We start from the raw sequence: 22,610 nt of genomic DNA on the forward strand, positions 1-22,610 counted from the left end.
AGGGAAAGGGGGCCTCAGGTTACCCTATTCCAGCTGAACTTGCAGTGACTTCTGCTTTACACACATAATGTCTTAATCCTTAGAAGAGCCCTGCAAGCAAGATTCTCTAGCAATCCCAATCCACAGATTAAAAAGCTGAGGGCCAGGGGCACCCGCCTGGCTCAGTCAGTTAAGCGTCCAACTCTTGATTTCAGCTCAGGTCATGGTCTCACAGTTCATGAGATCGAGCCCGAGTAGGACTCTGTGCCAACACATCAGAGCCTGCTTGGGATTGTCTCTCCCCCCCCCCCCCGCCCCTCCCTCGCTCATGCAAGCTGTCTCTCTCTCTCTCTCTCAAAATAAATAAACTTAAAAAAAAAAAAAAAAAAAGGTGAGGTCTGGAGAAGGCTGACTGCTCTCAGTCAGAGGAGAGCCAGAAACTAGGATTCTGTTGTTCCCCAGACTAAACCCCCCAACTCAGGGCAAACAGAACCTGCTGAGAATTCAGGCTTATCAGAGATAATAAAAGCAAAGCCCAGGGTTTAAGTGGTGCTATTTTAAACAAACATTTAACCCCATGGAAGCCTGAGCTTTCTTTAAACATTGTTTGCAGGAGTGGGGGAAAGGCCGGCAAGGCCTCCTTCTAGAGTCCGGAGCTATGGTGGGTAAACTGGAAAATTACCCACCCGGAGGAGTGGGGCCCTCCCATTCCAGAGTAGCTGGTGGCCTGAGGCAGCGGGCTCTCCCTACACAAGGGTGTGAAGGAACTATGCCAGGCGTGGCCTCAGTGCAATTACCCACCTGTTTCTGGGCTAAGCGCTGGCGAGACAAGGGGGCCTGGGCGCAGCTGAGGCCTTTTTGGCAGTCCCTGGTGGGGTTGGGATGGGCTGGGTTGCTGCTTGCCTGCCCACAGGTTCTGCCTGGAGAAATTTCAGCTCCTGGGAGTCACCTACATGTATATCATCTCTGCTTGGGGCCCTGGCTCCTGCGGGTAGGTTGGGTGGGGGACCTCCAGCTCTCATTTCCTGCTCACAATAACCTCTGCGGCCCCAACGGCCGCCCACATCCCTATTTCTCTGATCTCCTTTTCTGCTCACCTTTCCTCCTCACTCACTTTGCTCCGGCCACGCTAATCACCGGGCCTCCCCTAACTCACGGGCTCTGCTCTTGGTCTGGAGCCTTGTACCGGCTATTCCCTCCACCTGGAATATTTTCCTGCCAGATGCTGCTTGGCCCCCTTCCTCACTTCTTGTTTCAGATGCTGCCACTCAGGCTTATATTGATCAACCCCTTTTAAGTAGCTTCCCTCTCCCCAAACCTTCGCCAGCAGTTGCCAGACATCCCCTTCCCTGGTGCTTCCTCCCCACCTTCCGCCACCGTAGCTTTATTGTCTTTTTATATACCAATTACTGTCCCTTCTACTAGAAGGTAAGCTCCGTGAGAATGGCATTTCCTCGCTGGTTCCCCAATATTGGGCAACCGTGAGTAGGGATGGAGATCCTCTTTCCCAGAAAAGAAACACCTGGCCTCAAGTGCCTAAAGGCCCTAGGTAACCGCTGGTGGTGGGCGGAGCCAGAGCGTGAGCGTTGCCTGCCCGCCGGCCCATGGCTCCCTGCCTTCCTCTCTTAACCCAAGTTTTCACGGTGTACCTGGGACCCGGAGGCTGCTGCCTGGACGAGAGCCTATACTTTGTGGCTAAAGGTGAGACATCAGTGACTAAAGCCCTGAAATTGTTAAGTCAAGGCGTGTGCCCATGTTGAGCAAGTCCAGCATGTAAAAATCTAACTTTGTATCAGCTTCTAATTGGTTTCATTATCAAGAGACTTAACCGGGGCTGCTGCTCTTGTTTTCAAATCTTTACTTAGGGTTTTTCAAACGATTTCTTCTGCCTTTGTGATAAGATAACCACAGAAAATAAGGATATGCTATTTATGAAAGAATCACATCTACCAGCGCATTTTCTAGAATTATGTGTGCGGTCTCTGCTGGGGAAAGGCAAGCGGGCTCGCCCGGCCACCGAGCAAAGGTGCGGGCGACAGGGCCGCGGTGGCGGGTTCGGTGGCTCTCTCCGTGAGTCCCGGGTCCCCCGCTTCTCCCGCCCGCTCGCGCTGCACGGAGGCCAAGCTCCTGGGAAGCCAGAGCCGCGGACGTAGTGCGGGACGAGAGGCCGGCTGCGGAGGTCGCCCCACCCCGGTTCCCAGGGCGCTTGCGCGATACCGGAGAGCTCCCGGTGGCCACGCCTCCCCGTGCGGGTATTTCGGCCCCCCGCAGGGGATTGTAGTCCATGCGTGGTGCAGGCCTGTCCCGCTGCTGCAGGCAGTGTGTGGTTGAGGACCTGGGGCAGAAGGGCTTCGGGAAATGTGCTGGTGTTTAGTGAGAACTATCCGAGTGTTTTCCCAGCATCCGGTTAATCTTGCACTCCTGTGCGTAAAACCGTCATTAATGTGAGGTAGGCATTAGTGTCCCAATTTTGCAGACAGGGAAACTGAGCTTCAGAGGTGTGACAACGCTCTGGGAGGTGGAGGGGCTGTGGTTGGAAACCAGGTTGCTCCTTCCGCCCGGCGGCCCTTGGCCGCGTGTCGTGCCTCGGCGCCGTCTGCCTAGCGCGGCAGTAGCTTACGAAGGGCAGTGCCGGGTGCCCTGGGAAGCTGGTCGGGGATCATCGTCGCGCTGTGCTCGGCTCGCAGCGCCAGGCGCGGGCACGCGGCGCTCAGGCGGCGCAGGCCGGCCGCGCTCACGTTGCGGCAAAAGTCCACGTGCAGGGTCTGCAGCGCGCGCCCGTGCGTCGCCACAGCAGCAAGCGTGCGGTTCGTGACGCGGGCGCAGTTCTCCAGGCGCAGCGCACGCAAGTGCTGGCAGCAGCGCAGTAGGCGCACGAGGCAGTCGTCGGTGACATGGCCGCATCCTGAAAGCGTGACGGACTCGAGGTTGGGGCACCTGCGGAGAGATCGTAGTGACCCCGGGAGGGGCCCGCGGGGTCGCGATTTGCGTCTGCCCTGGGCCCCGCCCGGTCCTGGAGCTCCCAGGCCAGGTTGCCCCCTAACAACGCTGGGACTCTCTGCATATTGTGGGCACGGAAACAGGGAAAGGGACTCAGCAAGTTTAAGGAACTTGGCCTGCGATGCCGCGGCCAGGATCAAAACCAAGGCTTCTGTCCCATTTCCCCTACTTTCTGCCTCTCCATTCCACCAAACTTTAATCTGTGTGGCTTTCAGCCTCGTGAGCCGCCCCTGGTCCTGCTGTAGGTGGACAACTCTGGATGTTCTTGGGTTCTCTCCGGACTTGTTTGCTTTGGGGTGAGAGAAGAGATGCTGGGTGACCAATCGAGTCTGGCTTCAAACTTAGGCCTTGATGCTCCTGGGAGGATGGTCAGGTGGGAACAAGGGTTTCCTGTAGGGTGGCTTAGAGACAGGCACGTTCAACCCGTGAATCTGGGGTCGGGACATTTCTTCCAGTATGCCTGGCTCTGGGTTCTAGAGCCCGGGTTTCAGCTCAGTTAACTGAGACAGTTATTGCATGCCCACTGGGATGCCAGCCTAGAAAAGGTCAGGAACCAGAGTGAAGTGGGTATAGTCAGGGCCACTTCTACACAGTTTGGAGGCTCCTCTGCCCCAACCTAACCAGCATCTGCTGCTGAGAAGAATCTTGAGCAGAAGTTAGATTTGGCTTATTTGCGGTGTGACCTTTGCTAAACCACTCACTGAGCTTTAGTTTCTTGGGGGAAGTGGGGCAGGCACAGCAGGGAGGGAATAATGCCTACCGGTGGGGTTGTAGTGAAGATTGAGATGGGGGGTGTAAAGAGCCTTAGGGCCTTTTGTAGGCAATTGTAACTCACTTTTTCTGGGAGCACACAGAACCAGACAGCTTTGCAGTCAAGAAGGACCGGTCTCGTGGGCAGGGGCCTTGGCTCCCTGTAGCCAGAAGGAGCTGGCGTCTAGACTGGGGCTTTCCCTTTCCCGATAAGCTTCTCCCTTAACCCCCTGACTGTACCAGACTGGGCACCACCTCATTTCAGGCGCTGAGCCCATTCCACCTCCCCAAGTTCACATGGCTTCTTTAGTCTTCATATCCAATCCTCTGTCTACACCCTGTTGTGTGAATGAGGGCTCAGGTAACTTGCCTGTAACTTATTTGCGCTCTGACCAAGGACAAATGCCTGAGCTGTGCTAGTCCTCCTTATCTGTCAAGCAGGAGAAATTATTACCTTCAGCGTGGTTATGATGATTAGGTGTTTAAGCCACAAAGATGGTGAGTGGTCCCTTTTGTTGTGAGAACCTTTAGAATAATCTTGCTTGTAGGAACAAAACAGAGAAAGCAGACTCCTGCCCTGCCATCCTTCCCTGTTTTCCCGTCTCTCCCTGCCAAGAGCCGATTGCTTAAAGAACCAGATTTGGTGGATATTAGCACTGTGTGCCAGTGCTACTGTGTCATTTAATCCTCTTAGCCTGTGAGAAAGATGACTTATCCCATTTTAAAGATCAAGAAAGTAGGTTGAAAGAGTGTAAATGTTTGGGCTGGGCTCCCATGGTTGGACAGGAGCAGAGCTGGGAGACTCTGCACGGAACCCTGACCACCAAGCCCTTTGTTCTTTTTGTGTCACTGGGGCCCCTTGCTGCACCCACATGGTGCCACGAGGGGCCTAATCCGTACCTTGTCAGCTCTCTTACAGCAAGAATGGAACAACTTGAGAGCAGGCGTGACCCTCCTGTATATGTCACTCCAGTCTTATTTCCGGGCCTTGTTAAACCCATCGAGATGGCCTCATCCCAGCAGGGCCTAGCCAAGATGGGCTTTTCTTCCTGCTGCCTTAAAAAAAAGGCAGGGCGGGGCCACCACACTGTTTGCTTTCATTCCTGTCATGCTGCCAGTAAACAGCAGCTTTTAAACCTGGGTGGCAGCAAACTGGTGGAGCCTAGTGTGTTACCAACCAAGAGTGCTCTTCCTCAAAGTCAGGACAGGACTGGTAAATACAGGCTGAGAGAGAGGCTGGCAGCGGAAGTCTGCTTGTGTGGGCTACCTTAGGCAGGAGGGTGAGACCATGGAGGGTTGCCTGTGGCTCAGCCTCTACCCATGGTAGGCTTGACGGATGAGTACAGGATGTATTTGGGACATACTTACCTCAGAAAATTAGGGGCAGCCTGGGTGGCTCAGTCAGCTGGGCTTCCGACTGGCTCAGGTCATGATCTTGTGGTTCCTGAGTTCCAGCCCCACCTCGGGCTCTGTGCTCACAGCTCAGAGCCTGGAGCCTGCTTCGCATTCTGTGTCTCCCTGTCTCTCTGCCCGTCCCCCATTCATGCTCGCTAGCTTGCTCTCTCAAAAAATGAATAAACATTTAAACAAATTAATTTCGTTTAAAATTCAAATTTAACTGGATGTCTTGCATTTTTTTTTTTTTTTTCCCCTAAAATCCAGTAATCCTAGGCTATGGGCAAATCACATGATCTCTCAGAGCTTTGATTTGCTCATTTGTAAAAATAGGCCAAAACACCCTTCCCTAGGGGTACAGTGAGATTAGTAAATTTCTAATGAGGAAACCATTCTTCAATACCACCACCCCTCCTCCCCCCGCAGTCTGGCTTGGTTCGACTAACCCAGAGCACCCTTGCTCTCCTTCCTTAGTTGCATGTCACAAACCTTGGAGTTGGTTTGCTAGGGGAAGAGTGGAGGCGGACGCTAATAGCTGAGTCTAAGAACCTTTCCCAGGGCCTGACCTTGAAAACAGAGGCCCAGCCAGACCCCCTGAGGTCTTAATGGCTGCCAGGGAGGACAGCTGCCCGAATGCTTCCTCCTTGTGGCAGAAGCAGCTCCAGGACCTGTGAGTCTAAGAGGAGGAGAATCCCCACGACTGTACTCATTATCCTCTGGGGACTGTGCTGTGGACAGGCCGGGACATTCTGCCTTGGGCCTAGTTAGATTCTCCCCCAAATGGAGCTATCTTGGTCTTGTGGTTTGTTCTTCCCTGTCCCCCAGAAGTCTCCTAGAGCTCTAGAATCCAGACCCCACCAGAGCCAGCTCTGCTCAGGAGGTGGCCTACCTGTCGCACACCTGGAAGAGGAAATCATTGACCAGACTCTCATGCCGGCTGCAGATGGTCCTCTGGAAGGCGCTCTTGAGCCAGTCCTCAATACTGCACACCTGCACGCGACTAGAGTACCAGCAGATGGAGAGGCTCCTGAGGGCTGGGCTCAGCAGGAAGTTGTCCTTCTTGAGTTCTACGAGGGAGTGGAAGTGCAGCAGGGGCCAGAGTGTGGGGTCCTCAAACACGTCCTGGAGCTGGGGGCAGGTCCTGGCAAGGTTCTTCCTGCTGTCCTTGTCCAGGAAGGAGAAGAGGTGCAGCAGGCACTCCCGGTTGAGCTGGGTGAGATGCATGGCGTGCAGCAGCCACAGTGCGTGGCCGGAGCCCGGGGACCTGCCCTACCTCCTGCTCCTCCTCCCCCGCTCTGGGCTGGTGGACATATATGGTTGAGGAATGGTGTTTATTTTTGGCTAACAACTGGTGCTGAAGCTCTGAGAACGGGGCGGGGGGGAAGCCAAGATCCAGACATACGTGTAGCAGTCTGTGGTTCGGCTTATGTTCAGAGGAATTGAAAATCCTGGCAGAAAAGCAGGCTATTGAAGTTAAATAGCTTCCTTAAAAGGAATTTCTTTCCCTTTTAGCTGACAGTGGTGCTTAGCAGAGAGCTCTCTTGGCTCTTCCCAAGGCACTTTCATTGGAGGGTGGACGGCCAGACCACCTGTCTAGGCCTGCAGTCTCCGCTCACTGGGAGAGACCCTAATTATAAATTGTATGTTTTCATTTTCTAGTGTATCAATAGGAGTCTTCTGTTTGACTTAGTAGGAAGCAGCCTGTTGTCTAGAGAGCTAAGGGTGACAGTTCTGTGTGCAGAGGGGGAAGGTGAAGCCATGGATAATGCCCCCTTTCCTGAGTTTTGCAGGCCAGGCTGGACCACCTTCAAATCCTGCTACCCTCCACCAGGCGACTGGACTGCCTTGGCCTCCCAGCTGGCTGTTTTTACCTTGAGTTGTTTTGCAAAGCTTCCCCTCAAGTAGCTTAGCTGTCAAGGTTCTTCTGTGTGTATTTGTGGAACCTTTTAAGCTTCAGTTTACTTGGCTTTACATCTTACTATTTTTCCGGCTAAGAGCCCTGCTGTATCTCGTCTGTATTTCCCAAAATGTCAGGATGGATGAGGTAGCTCTTAGTACAAAACTGCCTGAAACAATTCTAAGTATTTTAGCCTAAGCTTGCCCTTTAAGCCAGCCACACACCATCCTCTTTGTGAATGCCTTCATAACCGGGCCCCTGAGCCTAGGCAGGCTGCCTGGAGGCGTCATCCCTTAAGTTCTCCTTTCCTGACGTAATTTAGATTTCTCAGTACATGGATCTATTTTCTAATACTCCACTCCCACTCCCATCCCGGATTCTACCATCCCGGATCCTACTGTATTCTGCTATTGTGAATTACCGGCATTGTATGCCCCTCTGTTAGTTTGTTTGGGGGAAGAGGCCAAAGGCTGCATGCTGCCTCATGAGGCATGGACCAGATATTTCTCTGCTCCAGGGAACACCATCTAAGTAAGTTAGCTTTGTTCATTCTCCCATTTGATTGGAATTGGACATAAGGGGATACTAGGTGTCCAGTTGTGTGGCTATAATGCAGATGAATGCAGACTAAGGCTTATTCATTCCTGGTGCAGCTTTGCCTTTGAAATAAGCATGATGCAGGGGCGCCTGGGTGGCTCAGTCAGTTGACTGTCTGACTTCGGCTCAGGTCATGATCCCGCAGTTTATGGGTTCGAGCCCTGCACTGGGCTCGCTGCTGTTGGCACAGAGCCCACTTCGGATCCTCTGTCCCCTTCTCTCTGCCCCCCCTGGAGCCCACCACTCTCTTTGGGAAATAAACCCCAAACAAAACAAACCATAATTCAGCTAAGGAAACCTCTGAGACACCAGAATTAGCGGTCCCGTGTGCTTGGTTACCCCAGCACTGCCAAGGCGAAGTGGAAGGGGTGACTTTTCTTAAAAACATACACCAAGAGACAGCTAAAAGAAGCATTTCTCAAGGAAAGGGTCACTAGTCACAGCTAATGTTCCAGACTAACCATTTTAATGGTTCACAAGTACAGCTGACAGCCATGGCCCCTCTTTGGCTCTGGTTGCACTTAGCCAGTCTTAACGGTATGCTTGGCTAGGTTTTAATAGAAAGCCTTACGATCTCCACTTTCCCTCCCAGTTCCTTTCCAAACCAGTACTTTTCAGAGGGCTGACCTCTTAGAAATAGGTGGTTCTTTGAACTTCTTAAAAGGTTGGCCACTGGCAAGTCCTTGTGGTCTGTTGTGGCGTCCACAGAGTCCTGCGGCCCTGCTGGAACAGTTCGAGGCTGGCAGGGCCAACGTTCAGAGCCTGGGGGAGGGGAGGAATATCCCGGAACAGGGGGTGGGCCCATGGAGGCAGGCGCGCCTGCAGGGAGGGTCTGGACCGCCAGGGTGCTGTTGACAACTGCTGCTCCCAGTTGGCCTGTAAGCCTCTGACCAGCATAGCTGCCTATGGGAGCTGGAGGCAAGACCATGTGCGCTTCCGGCACAGAAAGTGGAAGACGGACAGGAGCAGGCCAATAAGTAAGAGGGAAAAAGGAGGGATGTGGACGGGGGAGAGGGGGATGGTTCTTGTGTTTTCATTCTCCAGGGACCATGGGGGCAGAGGGGTCGTGTATATATATATATATATATATATATAGGAGCTTACTGAAAACCAGAATGTTTATATCTTAACAGTGGCACTTTATTTGCCTGTCTTACTTTATTTAAAAGGTGACCAAGAAACATCCTTTGCTCAGAGCCCAAAAGCCAGTTCCTCAGGGTGGGGTCTAGCTCTGAAGGAGGCAAGCAGACGTCACTTGATAAGACGAGCTGTGCCAGGAGAGGCAGGGTGATCTCACTTGGCTCTGGTGCACACGGGCTGCTCCTCCAGCACCTGACTGCAGGTGCCAGGGTGTCCCTTCCCGCCACTACCTGTCCCTGCAAGTCACTCCATCCCGGCCTCTGTACTCTGGCGGCCCCAGATAGGGAGGGTTGAGAAGCAAACTGCGGACTGACAAGGCCCATGGCTGGAGCAAGTGCACCATTACTTCCTTGGCTCCCATGAAAGGAGCTCAGAAATAATAGCCAAGAGGAAAGAGACCAGAAATTTAATGATACGTTCATCCATAAAACAGTTCAGGTTGGTGAAGCAGAAAAGGGATGTGATTACAACATAAATGAAATTAGTCACTTGCACAGTTAATCCTCTCGCATCACACAAACGAGGCTTTCACGGCAAACGGTCACATCAGACACAACCAGCACCGGTGGAGGGCAGGGCGCTCTGGAGTCCATCATGCTCAGACCCGCGAGGCGATGCGGAGACCTTGCCCTCCAGCATGACCCACCACGTGGCTGCCTCTTCCTGCACCGCAGCCCGTTCCTGTGACTACACCCCAGTCCCCTGGGACCGGTGCCCTGGCCGCAGAAACAGACTGCTCATGAACCTTTTCAGGGCCTGAGTGAAGAGGCCACTTGAGCCACAGGGTACATGAGGGAGTTTAGGGGACGCTGGGGGCCGAAGTGGGAGAAGCGTATCTAAATAGACTTATGTACACTAAACCAATGAAAGAGGTTTAGGTTTGGCTGTTAAGAAATAAAGATGTCCCCAACTGCAGAACCAAGCTGCTGAGTAGGTTCCCCAGGTGAGATACACATTTAACACTTGACCGGGGCCTGTACACTTCACTGGTTTAATTCTATTACATTTGTCATCACTAGACACTGAGTAGAATACAGTGGATAAGCAAAGGTTTCTCCACCATGGAGAGAGATTTGTGCTGCCACAAACTGTTTCTATCACCCACCTGTGTGGGAGGACTTCTGAGGAAGTTTTCTTGTTCCAGGGGAGAGGTGTGACAGCATGAGGCACCGCCTCAGCATAAGCTCTCTGCGCGAGAAGCCACACACACACAGACGACATGGCACAAGGGGAAAGCCCTGAAGAGCACACAAACATCAGCTTTTAAAATAGGTGTGATAAGGCTACACAGTTAAATTTTGTAAATACGAATAGGCACATTTACATCACTGGTGTTCAAATGCACAGTTCAAATGGATCCAATCACTTTCCCAAACAGCCTTCCTTCATAACACCATTCAAACATTCTGCTTAAGTAAAATCAAGCACTAAAAATACTCTAAAAACTCAAAGAGGAGATGTGTCCATCTCTTAAGCCAATGAGGTTACCTGTCTAAGGACCACCTTCCCACAGCAAAGCAGTCTGGCTGTCACTAAGTTCCTTTTGGTACGAAAAGACAGTTTTTCTCCACCAACATCAACACTGCCCAAAGCTTTATTGTTGAAGTCATAGCAGCTGCCCATTAAGAGGGAGTAATCTAAGTGCAAATGTTAGAAGTCACAGCTATATACCGTCTCAGTAAAAGAGCCTGAATTCATAGGAGATACTGAACAAAAATCAAAGAAGATGCACATTCCAAGTTCAATTACATGTGGTGTTAATATATTAATATATTAGGTCCAATTATGTGAAACTTTCACTTTTGTAGATCAAAAAGGCAAATACCACAAACTTCCTATGGTTCAACCTAATGTAATTTAGAAGTGTAAACTATTTAAAATATATGTTGCCCTCTTAATTATCTTCTAGACTCTGTTTCTAAGGTGTCAGACCTAAACATAAAGGCAAAGCTTTTTTCTCTGGAGTGAAAATTTAGACCACTGCTATCTAAGAGAACTGCCCTAGACCTAAGCAGTCCTATGCCACATGTGGCTGCTGAGCACTTGGAATGTGGTTTGTGTGACCGAAGAACTGAGTTTGAAATTTAATTGAAAAAAATATATAATGTTTATTTTTGAGAGGGGGGATGGGAGGGGCAGAGAGAGAGGAGATACAGAATCCGAAGCAGGCTCCAGGCTCTGAGCTGTCAGCACAGAATCTAATGTGGGGCTCGAACTCAGGAACCAAGAGATCATGACCTGAGCCAAAGTTGAACATTTAACCTTCTGAGCCACCCAGGCGCCCCTAAATTTAATTTTAATTAAAATTTAACCACATATAACTGGTGACCACCATAGTGGATAGTACAAGTTTAGACACAATTGCAGTTTTCTCCTGGCCATGTTAAAGTGTTGAGCAGCTGATTTTTGCTCTGAGAGAATAGGAGCTATACCTAGCTAATACTGAAATGGAGCCACATCTTCTCTTGGAACTTCAAATATCCACCCTGAGGACAGCTGTTAGACTTTATTTTACATTCATGCACTTGAAACTTGACAGTTTTTTCTTTTAATAGAAAAAAACAAGATTACCAAAAAGTCTGGTAGGTTGGCTTAATATGAAATACATTCTGCCCCTTGTAACTTGTAGACACTTGAGAAGAAACTAAAGGCTGGAATGAGAGATGAACCTGAAAAGAGTGCCTAGTCCTAAGGTGCAACCCTCTCTGGGAGTCCCTTTCTCTGATTCCTTCATCAGTGCTGCCACTGCCCCCCACCCTACCCCCAAATCAACAAACTAACCTGGAACACTTCCAGAAATCACAATTACCTTTCTTAGATGGAATTCTGGTTCCAAATTGCAATTTGAGTTAAATCTTAATGGAGCCTGTACCTATGTTTCTTGAACACAGTTGTAAAACCAAGACTGCTAAACTCAAGAATAGAAACTCTGTTCACAGTGAGAATATTTTCAGCTTGCTCTGCTATCAGGATAGGCCAGTGGGAGTTGTTAAAACCCAAAGTAGCAAAGACTCAAATTTCCTTCTGGGAAGTGTAGATGATGGTCAAATCAGCTCTGGAGGTCAGCATCTCAACTTGAGATGGCCAAGCAAGAAATAAGGCAAAAGTGGACAGGTAGTTCCTACCATCCAGCACCACAGACAGTGGGGGAACTAGAGTCTGGTTCTAAAGGCAAACAAGCTGTGGTCTCCTCACCTGACAGTATCTATACCGTGTAGCTGAGTCACAGACATTTTTAAACACTAAATGTATCTGGTCTTATCTGGACTTTTCTGTACTCTTCTCTCCATGAAAACACACACAAGCAAAAAATAACCGTGAAACAATAAAATTTCAAAGGACTAATTCTTGAATTTGCAGTACAGGTACAAGTGATCCAACAAATTTATTTAATCAGTGCTGATAAGCAGCAGCCTTGAGAGATAGCAAGAGCAGCAATCACCTGGTCTACTTAATGATGCTCTCCCAGTTACCTCTTACAATCGAAAAGAACGATTACTGACAGTCACTGAAATCTTGTGGGCCACAAATGATGTGCGCACATGATCCTGGATTTCGAATCCACCTGATCTCCCATTACAGCTGTGAAAGGCAGCAGGCAGTTCTGCTCTTCGCAATCAGGAACATATCTTGCTTTCAGCATGTGACAGTAACAAAGCATTGATGTAAATGTGCCTCAAAGTGAGAATTGAAAACATTAATATAAAAAAAGTCAAATAGAACTAAGTTCTTGAAACTACATATAAAAACAATTATTACAACTAAAGCAGCAAATCAAAGTATCTGCTGAGGTTTTCTGGTAGAACTAAAAAAAAAATTAGTTGGTGCCCATGTTTAATATGTCACTACCATTGACAAAACTAAACCAAAAATAGGAAATTGAAAAGTGCATAATGAAATTAAATCTCGGATCAAGTATTTACGGAAAACTGGAAATGTTTGTCCGGTATAGTTGACAAATAATGATTTAAAGGAGGTATTAAAGTTTATCTGATCCAGCTTTGGCCTGGCGTTCCACATAAAAAAGGATGTAGGCCTTTGCCTTCACAACGGTGTCTTCATCAGTCAGCGTTACAGTACTGTCATTGAAATGGAACCAGCGACCTTCATGAGTTGCATATGCTGTGTAATGTCCAGAACCGACCCTATAAGGAAACGTAAAAAAAAATGAAAGAAAAGGACTAGAGAAATAACAGAAGGATCTGCGCAATCATATAATCTGTTATATATGCAATAAATTATAAATACGGTAATAAAGAATAAGCCCTAGGGACCTGTGGTTTAAGATGGCGGACTAAACTCGTGTGTATGTTCCTCAAAACTCAAGGAAGTAACAATGAATGTGCAGGCATTGGAAATACAGGGAAGAGGGCCATTGAATGAGCAGGAACTGAAGATGTTCTACATCACCTAAAAGCAGTGTTCACATAGCACTGGGTTAATGGAAACACCAAAGGGGCCAAGGAGCTCAACCTAACAAGCATGGGTCTAGGCTTATGGACACATGGAAAAGTGAGGAACAGATTTCCATCACAGCCTTGGAAAAAACCTGAGCTTAAGAAAGTAATCTGCCTCCAGGAAAGGGCTTTTTCTCTTTCAGCATGACCCACCCACGCAGCCATACAGTCAGCCCTATAGTCAGCCCTCCCAGGTGAGAGAAAAGCCTCAGGTAGAACAGACACTTTTCGTAAATGCTAGAGAAACCCTTACCATTTATCAATAATAATCTCATCATCTATTAGGATTCTAAATAGCCCCAAATCATCAAACCCTTGGGGGGGCAGCGGTGGGGACACAGTATGAAAGAAAAGTACTGGGAAGAACAAGCAATTAACCACTAACAAATTTAATGCAGAAAACCAAAGAGCTTTAAAAATTCTAATTAATACCAATGGTTTAAAACGCAACCATAAAACAAAAATGTTTGTTAGGAAAAGGAGTTACCAGAAAAATGGGATTGCCATGGTATTAAAAATGTCATCTTCAATTTGGGTACAGATGAAATCCAAATTGGTGATTTGGAAAAATAGGCCATGGCAGTCTTAAGAAACAGAGATGGAAATCATTAACGGTTAAAATGTGGAAAAGAACCAGAAAATTCACTATATAATAGTCACCCCTTGTCCTCAGTTTTCCTTTCCACGGTTCAGTTTACCACAGTCAGCTGCGGTCCAAGAGATGATGCTTTCTAATATATTGTCCAAAGGTCAAGAGAAGCCTAACACTGTCACAATTATAATTAATATTATAATTGTTTATAAATTAAGCTATCATAGGTATGTCTGTATGTACATGAAAAAATAAAGTGTATATATAGGATTTGTTACTATGATTGTAAGCATCCACTTGGGAGTCTTGGAACGTATCTTTGCAGATACGGAGGGATTGCCACACACGTAACAGGGAGAGAATGGGGTGGAACAAACAATATTTCCATGAGCTGAGAACACCAAAGAGTGTCCCTATCAACTACTAAGCCAGGAATACATCTACTATAATTTCTTAAATCCGAAGAGAGAGGATCCTACAACCTTCCAGTAAGTAAAAAAAGGTTGCCTATAAAGAAATGAGAATCAGACCTGTAGTGGACTTGGCCCTGGAATGATGAAGTCAAGGGAGCAATGTCTACAAAGTTCTGAGGGAAAAGGGTTCTCAACACGGATAGGGGTTTGTCCATGTTTAAAAGTAAAATAGCCATTCTCAAGGAATCAGAAAGCATAAACTAATAACAAAATTACCAGAAAAAAATTATTCAATAAAATAAAAAAATCTTTAAACAGATGATATGAAGTAAGTTACTCTAAATAATTTCCCATTTTTCCCCCAATTTAAAAGTCAAATGGCAAAGGAAATAAACAACTTTGGAGTAAAGCCTGCTGAGGATTTTGTGGACAAATAGGTTCTCAATGCTGAGCTCAAATGAACCCTTCTCCATTTTGCTTTCACGTGCCTTTTCTTCTAACTTCAGAACATTCTTTCACACCACAACTGAAAGAAAGTTCTACCTCACCTGTGTTATGTATCTGAAACCATTTTTAAGGAGTTGACGGAGAATGATCAAGAGTGGTGCAAAATTGCAGGTCTTCGCTGTGCTTTTTATTTATTTTTTTTAGCGTTTACTTATTTTTGAGACAGAGACAGAGTGTGAGTGGGGAAGGGGCAGAGAGAAAGGGAGACACAGAATCAGAAGCAGGCTCCAGGCTCTGAGCTGTCAGCATACACCCTGACGCGGGGCTCGAACCCACAAACTGTGAGATCATGACCTGAGCTGAGGCTGGAAGCTTAACTGACTGAGCCACCAAGGTGCCCCCTTGCTGTGCTTTTCGAAAACCAACCATAAGAAAAGCCACTGACACACTTACCCAGAACCATGGTGCACCACCACAGCAGCAAGGTCATACAGGCAGCTCTCCGGGCCACTGTTCTCAGGCTATAGAACAAGGGAGAAGACATCCAGGACTGAGTTAGGAGCACGGGTCAATGACACCCTAGCTCCTATCAATGTAAAGACTTAATTTTACTGAAAAGCCATCTTGGCACCTCCTAGCAAAGGTAATTAATTTACCATACCTCTAGTAAGTAGCATTTCATGTCTAGGCCTCTCAATGGAAATTCTACATAGGTATCAACTTTGTTTCTTAAATATGCAGTCCAGTGAAATCGTTTCAGATGTAAGCATAGTACCTGGATGAGAGATAAGGACAAAGATTGTAAAAAAAAAAAAAAAAAAAAAAAAAACAACACCTAATTTCCCTTTCAGTAAAATTAGCTACTTGGTACTAATACCTCTCAGTAATATTTTAGGTGGCCTATCAGTTCTTTCTTTTTTTTTTTTTGAACCTTGATAGTACTTTCTTCCACATACCTTATGATATTGTGATTTATAATAAGTATAACACCTGAAATTAATACAACACTGTAGTTAACGGACTGGAAATAAAAACTAGAAAATATATATGCTAAGGGTTTAGGAGCTGTATGGAAAGGGGGTTAAGACCTAATATACACATATATATATATTATATACATATAATATATATGTATTATATATATACACTATGTATTTTCTAAAATAATTATATATACTTTATATAATGTTATATATTTAATTAGACTTATATAGTATATATATCATATATGTATTTCCACACAGCTCCTAAACTGTTAGAATTTCCAAAGGGATGGCCATATAGGTGTCTTTGTTATGCCAATAAGGTAACTTTTTGACTGCCTCAAAGGATCGGGCGTGGTTGCCAGGGGTCCAACCATGTGATTATAGAATTGGAACTTTCAGTCTCCCCAACCCAACTCTCCAGGTAGGGCGGAGGGGCTGAAAGTTGAACAACTGCCAACAGCCAATGACTTAATCAGCCATGCCTATGTAATGAAGGCTCCATAAAAATCCTAAAGGAGAGGTTTGGAGAGCTTCCAGATGGGGAACCAGAACACTTCAAAGTGCTACTGTGCCAGGCCCAAACTCCACAAGGGAAGAAGCTCCTCAGTTCAGGACCCTGCCCTATGCATCTCCTCATATACATGTCTAGCCTGTTGGGCAGAAGCATAAAGTAACAAGCTGCATTTGCTGGGCTTCTGAAGCAGAGGTAGTCTTATGGGACTGAGCCCTGAACCTGTGGAATCTGATCACTATCACTGGCTTTGACAGTGTCAGAGTTGCACTGAATTGTAGGACACCCAGCTGGCTGCTTAGCAGTGGTGTGATAGGAAACCATCCTCTCCACATACTGGAAATTGTGATCAGGACACATTAATTATACATTCTCAAAGGGTTTATTTACCTCTTGCTGAAAACTCTAGAGACCAATATAGAATAGATCACATAGGCTAAAGTTACAAAAATAATTTGTCTTCTCATCAATCATAAACATTTTTCCCCTCAAAACTGCATAATTTGAAACTCCATGCTTACCTTGGGTAGTTTCTGAATCCAAAACTTTTTAGTGGATTTTTGTTTCTTTTTGCATTTGTGGCACATATATAACTCTGTCTCATCGAGTTCTTCTAAGTCAGTAAAACTGCGAAGACAATCTAAAACCAAATTGATTTTGGCAACATTAAAACAGAAAGCCTTCTATGGAGACAGTGTGCTGTAGAAAACAGACTGAACTTTGAAGCTGGACAACTATGGCTCAAATCTCAGCTTTATTAGCTTTGTGACCTTGGAAAAGTCAGCCTTTCTTGGTTGCAAAATGGATACCAAAAAACCCCAAACAAACCCACTTGAAGAACTGCTGTGAGGAAAATAACGTGTGAAGTTCCTGGCCATCATGTCTGACATCTGGTAGTGATCACTTAACGACAGGTGATATGGTTATTGGGTTTGTTGCTTTTAATGAATAATTAGTCTGGATCATTTTGATAAAAATGGTTTCCTTAAATCCAAGTTTGAGCAGCAACTTTCTCTCAAGGTCTTACATTATAGTTGGACAAAGTCAGATCCAACATTTTCAGTCATAACTTACTTAAAAACATGGATTGCAGGAAACGACATTACTGACCTTCCTACTATACCTCCAGTGAATCCTTTGTTCCAGGCTCTACTCTGAATCCACTAGACAAACCACAGATAGTTGTTGTTTTTTTTTTTCTCTTAAAGGTTTAACTGTGTAATCTGGGGTTTGGCGTACTGCAGCCCCAAGCCAAATCCAGCTAGTTGGTTTTGTAAATAAAGTTTTCTTGGAACACAGACACACACACTCATTTATATATCATCTGTAACTGTTTGTACACTTAACAGCAGAGTTAAGTAGTTGGGATGCAGAACTTCTGTGCAATAATGCCTAACATATTTATTATCTGGCTTTTTACAGGAAAAGTTTGCCAACTTCTATTGTAATCAGTAAGGTATGTATTGTTCTGTAGAGAAATAATATTCTTTTTAGAGAAGAATATGAATGCCTGTACCCAGCCCTCAGGTAAAAAAATGGATTCTCTCTAGTACTGAAGGAGCTAGACTTTATGTATATATACAGCTTCCCCTAGAGTTCTGCAGTGAATGACCTAAACGGCCATGTGTGGGAGCCCTGCTAGGAGTTTCCTGTATCTTCCCACTCACAAACCCCGTATTTCCCCCTAGAAATAGCCATTATCCTGAATTCTGTACTGTCTTTTTGCTTGCCTCTCTAGACCACATATATGCACATATGCATCTTTAAACAATATAATGTTTGAAAAGCTGGGTAGCAAGCACAAACCTATCTATATAAGGAAAAGGGATACTGGTCTCTGTTCTCAAGAGTTTTCAGGTCATAGTCCATGCTGGCTTCCATGAGACAGTATAAGGAAGAGCCTGGGAGTGCACAGGCCAATGTGTGGAAAAGGGGACCGTGCATTCTTTGTGGGATTTTTTTGAGGTATAACTGGCACATATTATTTTCAGCTGCACAACATAATTCAATATTTGTACTATGAAATGATCACCACAATAAGTCTAATTAATATCCATCACCATACGTAACATAGTTTAATTTTTTTTCCTGTGGTGAGAACTTCTGATTTCTCTTAGCAACTTTTAAACATACAATACAGTATTATTAACTGTAGTCAACATGCTCAAATTGTATCCCAATGACTTACTAACTGCGAGTTTCTACTTTTTGATCCCCTTCACCCATTTTGCCCACCCCCCGTCCCTCACCTCTGGTAACTACCAATTTCTTTTCTGTTATCTATGAGCTTGGATTTTTTGTTGTTGGTTTGGTTTGTTGTTTTTTTTTGTTGTTGTTGTTTTTTTTTTTTTTAGATTTCACATAGAAGTGAGATCATAAGGTATTTGTCTTTCTCTGACTTGTTTAACTTAGCATAATGCCCTTGAGTTCCATCCATGTTGTTGTAAATGGCAAGCAAGATTTCATTCTTTATGGCTGAAATATTCCATTGTATAAATATGTTGTCTTTATCCATTCATGTAACAGTTGCTTCTATATCTTGATTATTGTAAATAATTCTGCAATGAACATGGGGATCCTTTATATCTTTTCAAGTTAGTATATTCATTTTCTTTGGGAAAATACCCAGAAGTGGAATCACTGCGTCATCTGGTAGTTCTACTTTAATTTTTTGAGGAACCTCCATACTGTTTTCCATAGTGGCTACACCAATACACATTTTGACCAGAGTGTACTCCACATCTCTGCCAACACGTTATTTCTTATATTTTTGATAACAGCCATTCTGACAGTTGTGAGGTGATACTTCATTGTGGTTTTCATCTGCATTTCTCTGATTATTAGTGACGTAGAGCACCTTTTCATATACCTGTTGGCCATCTGTATGTTATCTTTGGAAAAATGTCTATTAGGATCTTCTGCCCATTTTTTAAATGGAACTGGTTGTTGTTTTGTTGTTGTTTCGCTATTGAATTATATGAGTTCTTTATATATTCTGGATATTAACCCCTTAGCAAATATTATTTGAAACATTTTCTCCCATTCAGTAGGTTGCCTTCTTATCTTATTTCCTTTACTGTCCAGAAGGTTTTTGGTTTGAAGTTATTCCTCTTCTTCTAAGTAGGCTTCAAGCCCAGTGTGGAGCCCAATGCAGGGCTTGAACTCATGACCCTGAGATGAAGACCTAAGATAAGATCGAGACTCAAATGCTTAACCATCTGAGCCACCCGGGCACCTCTGAAGTAATCCCTCTTACTTATTTTTCCTTTTGTTGCCTTTGCTTATGGAGACAGATTCAAAAAGTCACTGCCAAGACCTATGTCAAGGAACTTACCTCCTATGTTTTCTTCTAGGATCTTCATGGTTTCAGGTCCTAGGCTCCAGTCTTCAAACCATTTTGAGTTAAAAAAAAGTAGTCCACTTTCACTCTTTTGCATGTGACTGTCCAGTTTTCCCAACATCATTTATTGAAGAGGCCATCCTTTCCCTTGTATATTCTTGGCTCCTTTGTTGTAAACTGACCATGTATGTATGGACTTATTTTTGGATTCTCTATTCTGTCCCACTGATAAATATGTCTGTTTCTATGCCAAAACCATACTGTTTTGATCTGCTATAGTTTTGTAATTTAGTTTAAAAGCAAGGAGTGTGGGGCACCTGGGTGGCTCAGTTGGTTGAGCATATGACTCTTGGTTTCAGCTCAAGTCATGATATCATAGTTTGTGAGTTTGAGCCCCGCATCGGGCTCCATGATGGCACTGTGGAGCCTGCTTGGGATTCTCCTGCTCTCCCACTCTCTGTCTGTCAAAACAAATGACTAAACCTTAAAAAAAAAAAAAAATCAAGGAGTGTGATGCCTCCTGCCTTCTTCTTCTTTCTAAAGATTTCTTTGGCTATCTGGGGTCTTTTGTGGTTCCACACAAATCTTAGGAGTATTTATTCTACTGTGAAAAATACCATTGGAATTTTTATGGGGGTTGCAGTGAATCTGGGGATTGCTTAGGGTAATATGAACACTTTAACAACATTAATTATCCCAATCCATGGGCATGGTATATCTTTCCATTTATTTGTATCCTTTAATTTCTTTCTTCATTCTTACAGTTTTCATTGTACAGGTCTTTTACCTCAGTTAAATTTATTCTTAGGTATTCTTTCTGATGCAACTGTAAAGGGACTATTTTATCTTTCTGACAGTTCATTATTAGTGTATAAAGTGCAGTAGATTTTTGCTATAATGATTTTGATGCTAAAACTTGAATATGCTTTTTGGTGGAATCTTAAGGGTTTTTCTGTATATAATTCTGTGTCATCTTTGAAATAGGATGCCCTTTTTTTCCCTTGCCTAATTGCTCTGGTGAGGATTTTCAATACTATATTGAATAGAAGTGGTGAAAATGGACATCCTTGTTTTATTCTCTGCTCTGGGGAAAGGCTTGCAGCTTTCACCATTCAGTATTATGTTAGGCTGTGGGCTTGTCCTATATGGCCTTTACTATGTTAAGAAAAGTACCCTCTATATCCACTTTAAGAATTTTTATCATAAATGGGTGTTGAATTTTGCCAAATGCTTTTTATGCATCTACTGAGACAACCATAGAATTGTTATCCTTCATTTTGTAATGTGTTGTATAACACTGACTACCTTGCAGATGTTAAACTTTCCCTGCATCCCTGGAACAAATCCTACCTGATTATGGTATATGAACCTTTAGTGTACAGTTGACCCCTGAACAACACGGAGATTCAGGGCATTGATCCCCTGTGCAGCTGAAAATCCATGTATTAAAAAAAATCCATATATGGCTTTTGACTCCCTCAAAACTTAACTACTGATAGGCTATTGTTAACCAGAATCCTAATAACAAAATTGACACATATTTTGTATGTTATATATATTATATATGATACTCTTACAGTAAAGTAAGAAAAAGGAAAATGTTATTTTAAAAAATCACAAGGAAGGGGCTCCTGGGCTTGTTAAGTGTCCAACTTTTGATTTCAGCTCAGGTCATGATCTTAGGGTTTGTGGGATCAAGCCCCATGATGGGCTCTGTGCTAACAGGAAGGAGCCTGCTTGGAATTCTCTCTCTCCCTCTCTCTGCCCCTCCCCCACTTGGACGCACATGCTGGTCTCTCAAAATAAATAAGCTTTAAAAATAATCACAAGGAAGAGAAAATACGTTTATAGTACTATACTGTATTAATTGAAACAATTCACATATAAGCGGACCTGTGTAGTTCAAACCCATGTTATTTCAGGGTCAACAGTATTGTTGAATTCACTTTTTTTTTTTTTTTTTTTTTTTTTTTATTATATGAAATTTATTGTCCAAATTGGTTTCCATAAAACACCCAGTGCTCATCCCAAAAGGTGCCCTCCTTAATACCCATCACCCACCCTCTCCTCCCTCCCACCCCCCATCAACCCTCAGTTTGTTCTCAGTTTTTAACAGTCTCTTATGCTTTGGCTCTCTCCCACTCTAACCTCTTTTTTTTTTCTTTTTTCCTCCCCCTCCCCCATGGGTTCCTGTTACGTTTCTCAGGATCCACATAAGAGTGAAACCATATGGTATCTGTCTTTCCCTGTATGGCTTATTTCACTTAGCATCACACTCTCCAGTTCCATCCACGTTGCTACAAAAGGCCATATTTCATTTTTTCTCATTGCCACGTAGTATTCCATTGTGTATATAAACCACAATTTCTTTATCCATTCATCAATTGATGGACATTTAGGCTCTTTCCATAATTTGGCTATTGTTGAGAGTGCTGCTATGAACATTGGGGTACAAGTGCCCCTATGCATCAGTACTCCGGTATCCCTTGGATAAATTCCTAGCAGTGCTATTGCTGGGTCATAGGGTAGGTCTATTTTTAATTTTCTGAGGAACCTCCACACTGTTTTCCAGAGCGGCTGCACCAATTTGCATTCCCACCAACAGTGCAAGAGGGTTCCCGTTTCTCCACATCCTCTCCAGCATCTATAGTCTCCTGATTTGTTCATTTTGGCCACTCTGACTGGCGTGATGTGATACCTGAGTGTGGTTTTGATTTGTATTTCCCTGATAAGGAGCGATGCTGAACATCTTTTCATGTGCCTGTTGGCCATCCGGATGTCTTCTTTAGAGAAGTGTCTATTCATGTTTTCTGCCCATTTCTTCACTGGGTTGTTTGTTTTTCGGGTGTGGAGTTTGGTGAGCTCTTTATAGATTCTGGATACTAGCCCTTTGTCCGATATGTCATTTGCAAATATCTTTTCCCATTCCGTTGGTTGCCTTTTAGTTTTGTTGGTTGTTTCCTTTGCTGTGCAGAAGCTTTTTATCTTCATAAGGTCCCAGTAATTCACTTTTGCTTTTAATTCCCTTGCCTTTGGTGATGTGTCGAGTAAGAGATTGCTACGGCTGAGGTCAGAGAGGTCTTTTCCTGCTTTCTCCTCTAAGGTT

The 22,610-nt window shown here is 44.9% G+C and overlaps 2 protein-coding genes across 10 annotated transcripts in view; both read right to left on the reverse strand.

The window, feature by feature from the left end:
• Nucleotides 1-1,824: 1,824 nt before the first annotated feature.
• On the reverse strand, nucleotides 1,825-7,764 carry FBXL22 (F-box and leucine rich repeat protein 22). Its single transcript, XM_045449475.1, has 2 exons — nucleotides 6,014-7,764; nucleotides 1,825-2,916 (listed from the first exon to the last, which is right to left on the reverse strand). Exons 1-2 carry the CDS (start codon nucleotides 6,346-6,348, stop codon nucleotides 2,580-2,582), a joined length of 672 nt encoding a protein of 223 aa, XP_045305431.1. The 5' UTR covers nucleotides 6,349-7,764; the 3' UTR covers nucleotides 1,825-2,579.
• A 1,385-nt stretch (nucleotides 7,765-9,149) lies between these two features.
• USP3 (ubiquitin specific peptidase 3) overlaps nucleotides 9,150-22,610 on the reverse strand; it is a 114,216-nt gene continuing 100,755 nt past the window's right edge. For 6 of the 9 annotated variants that reach the window (XM_045449467.1, XM_045449466.1, XM_045449472.1 and 3 more), the window contains 4 exons: nucleotides 16,686-16,804; nucleotides 15,329-15,442; nucleotides 15,121-15,188; nucleotides 9,150-12,903 (listed from right to left, as the gene is read on the reverse strand). In XM_045449467.1, coding sequence (XP_045305423.1) covers nucleotides 12,738-12,903; nucleotides 15,121-15,188; nucleotides 15,329-15,442; nucleotides 16,686-16,804 — 467 coding nt within the window. In that variant the 3' untranslated portion in view covers nucleotides 9,150-12,737. Of the gene's footprint in view, nucleotides 12,904-15,120; nucleotides 15,218-15,328; nucleotides 15,443-16,685; nucleotides 16,805-22,610 lie in introns of all 9 variants that reach the window. The other 3 variants (XM_045449473.1, XM_045449469.1, XM_045449471.1) reach the window with 1 other exon arrangement.

Source organism: Leopardus geoffroyi, chromosome B3 (assembly GCF_018350155.1).
Source record: "Leopardus geoffroyi isolate Oge1 chromosome B3, O.geoffroyi_Oge1_pat1.0, whole genome shotgun sequence".
Lineage (NCBI taxonomy): Eukaryota > Metazoa > Chordata > Mammalia > Carnivora > Felidae > Leopardus > Leopardus geoffroyi.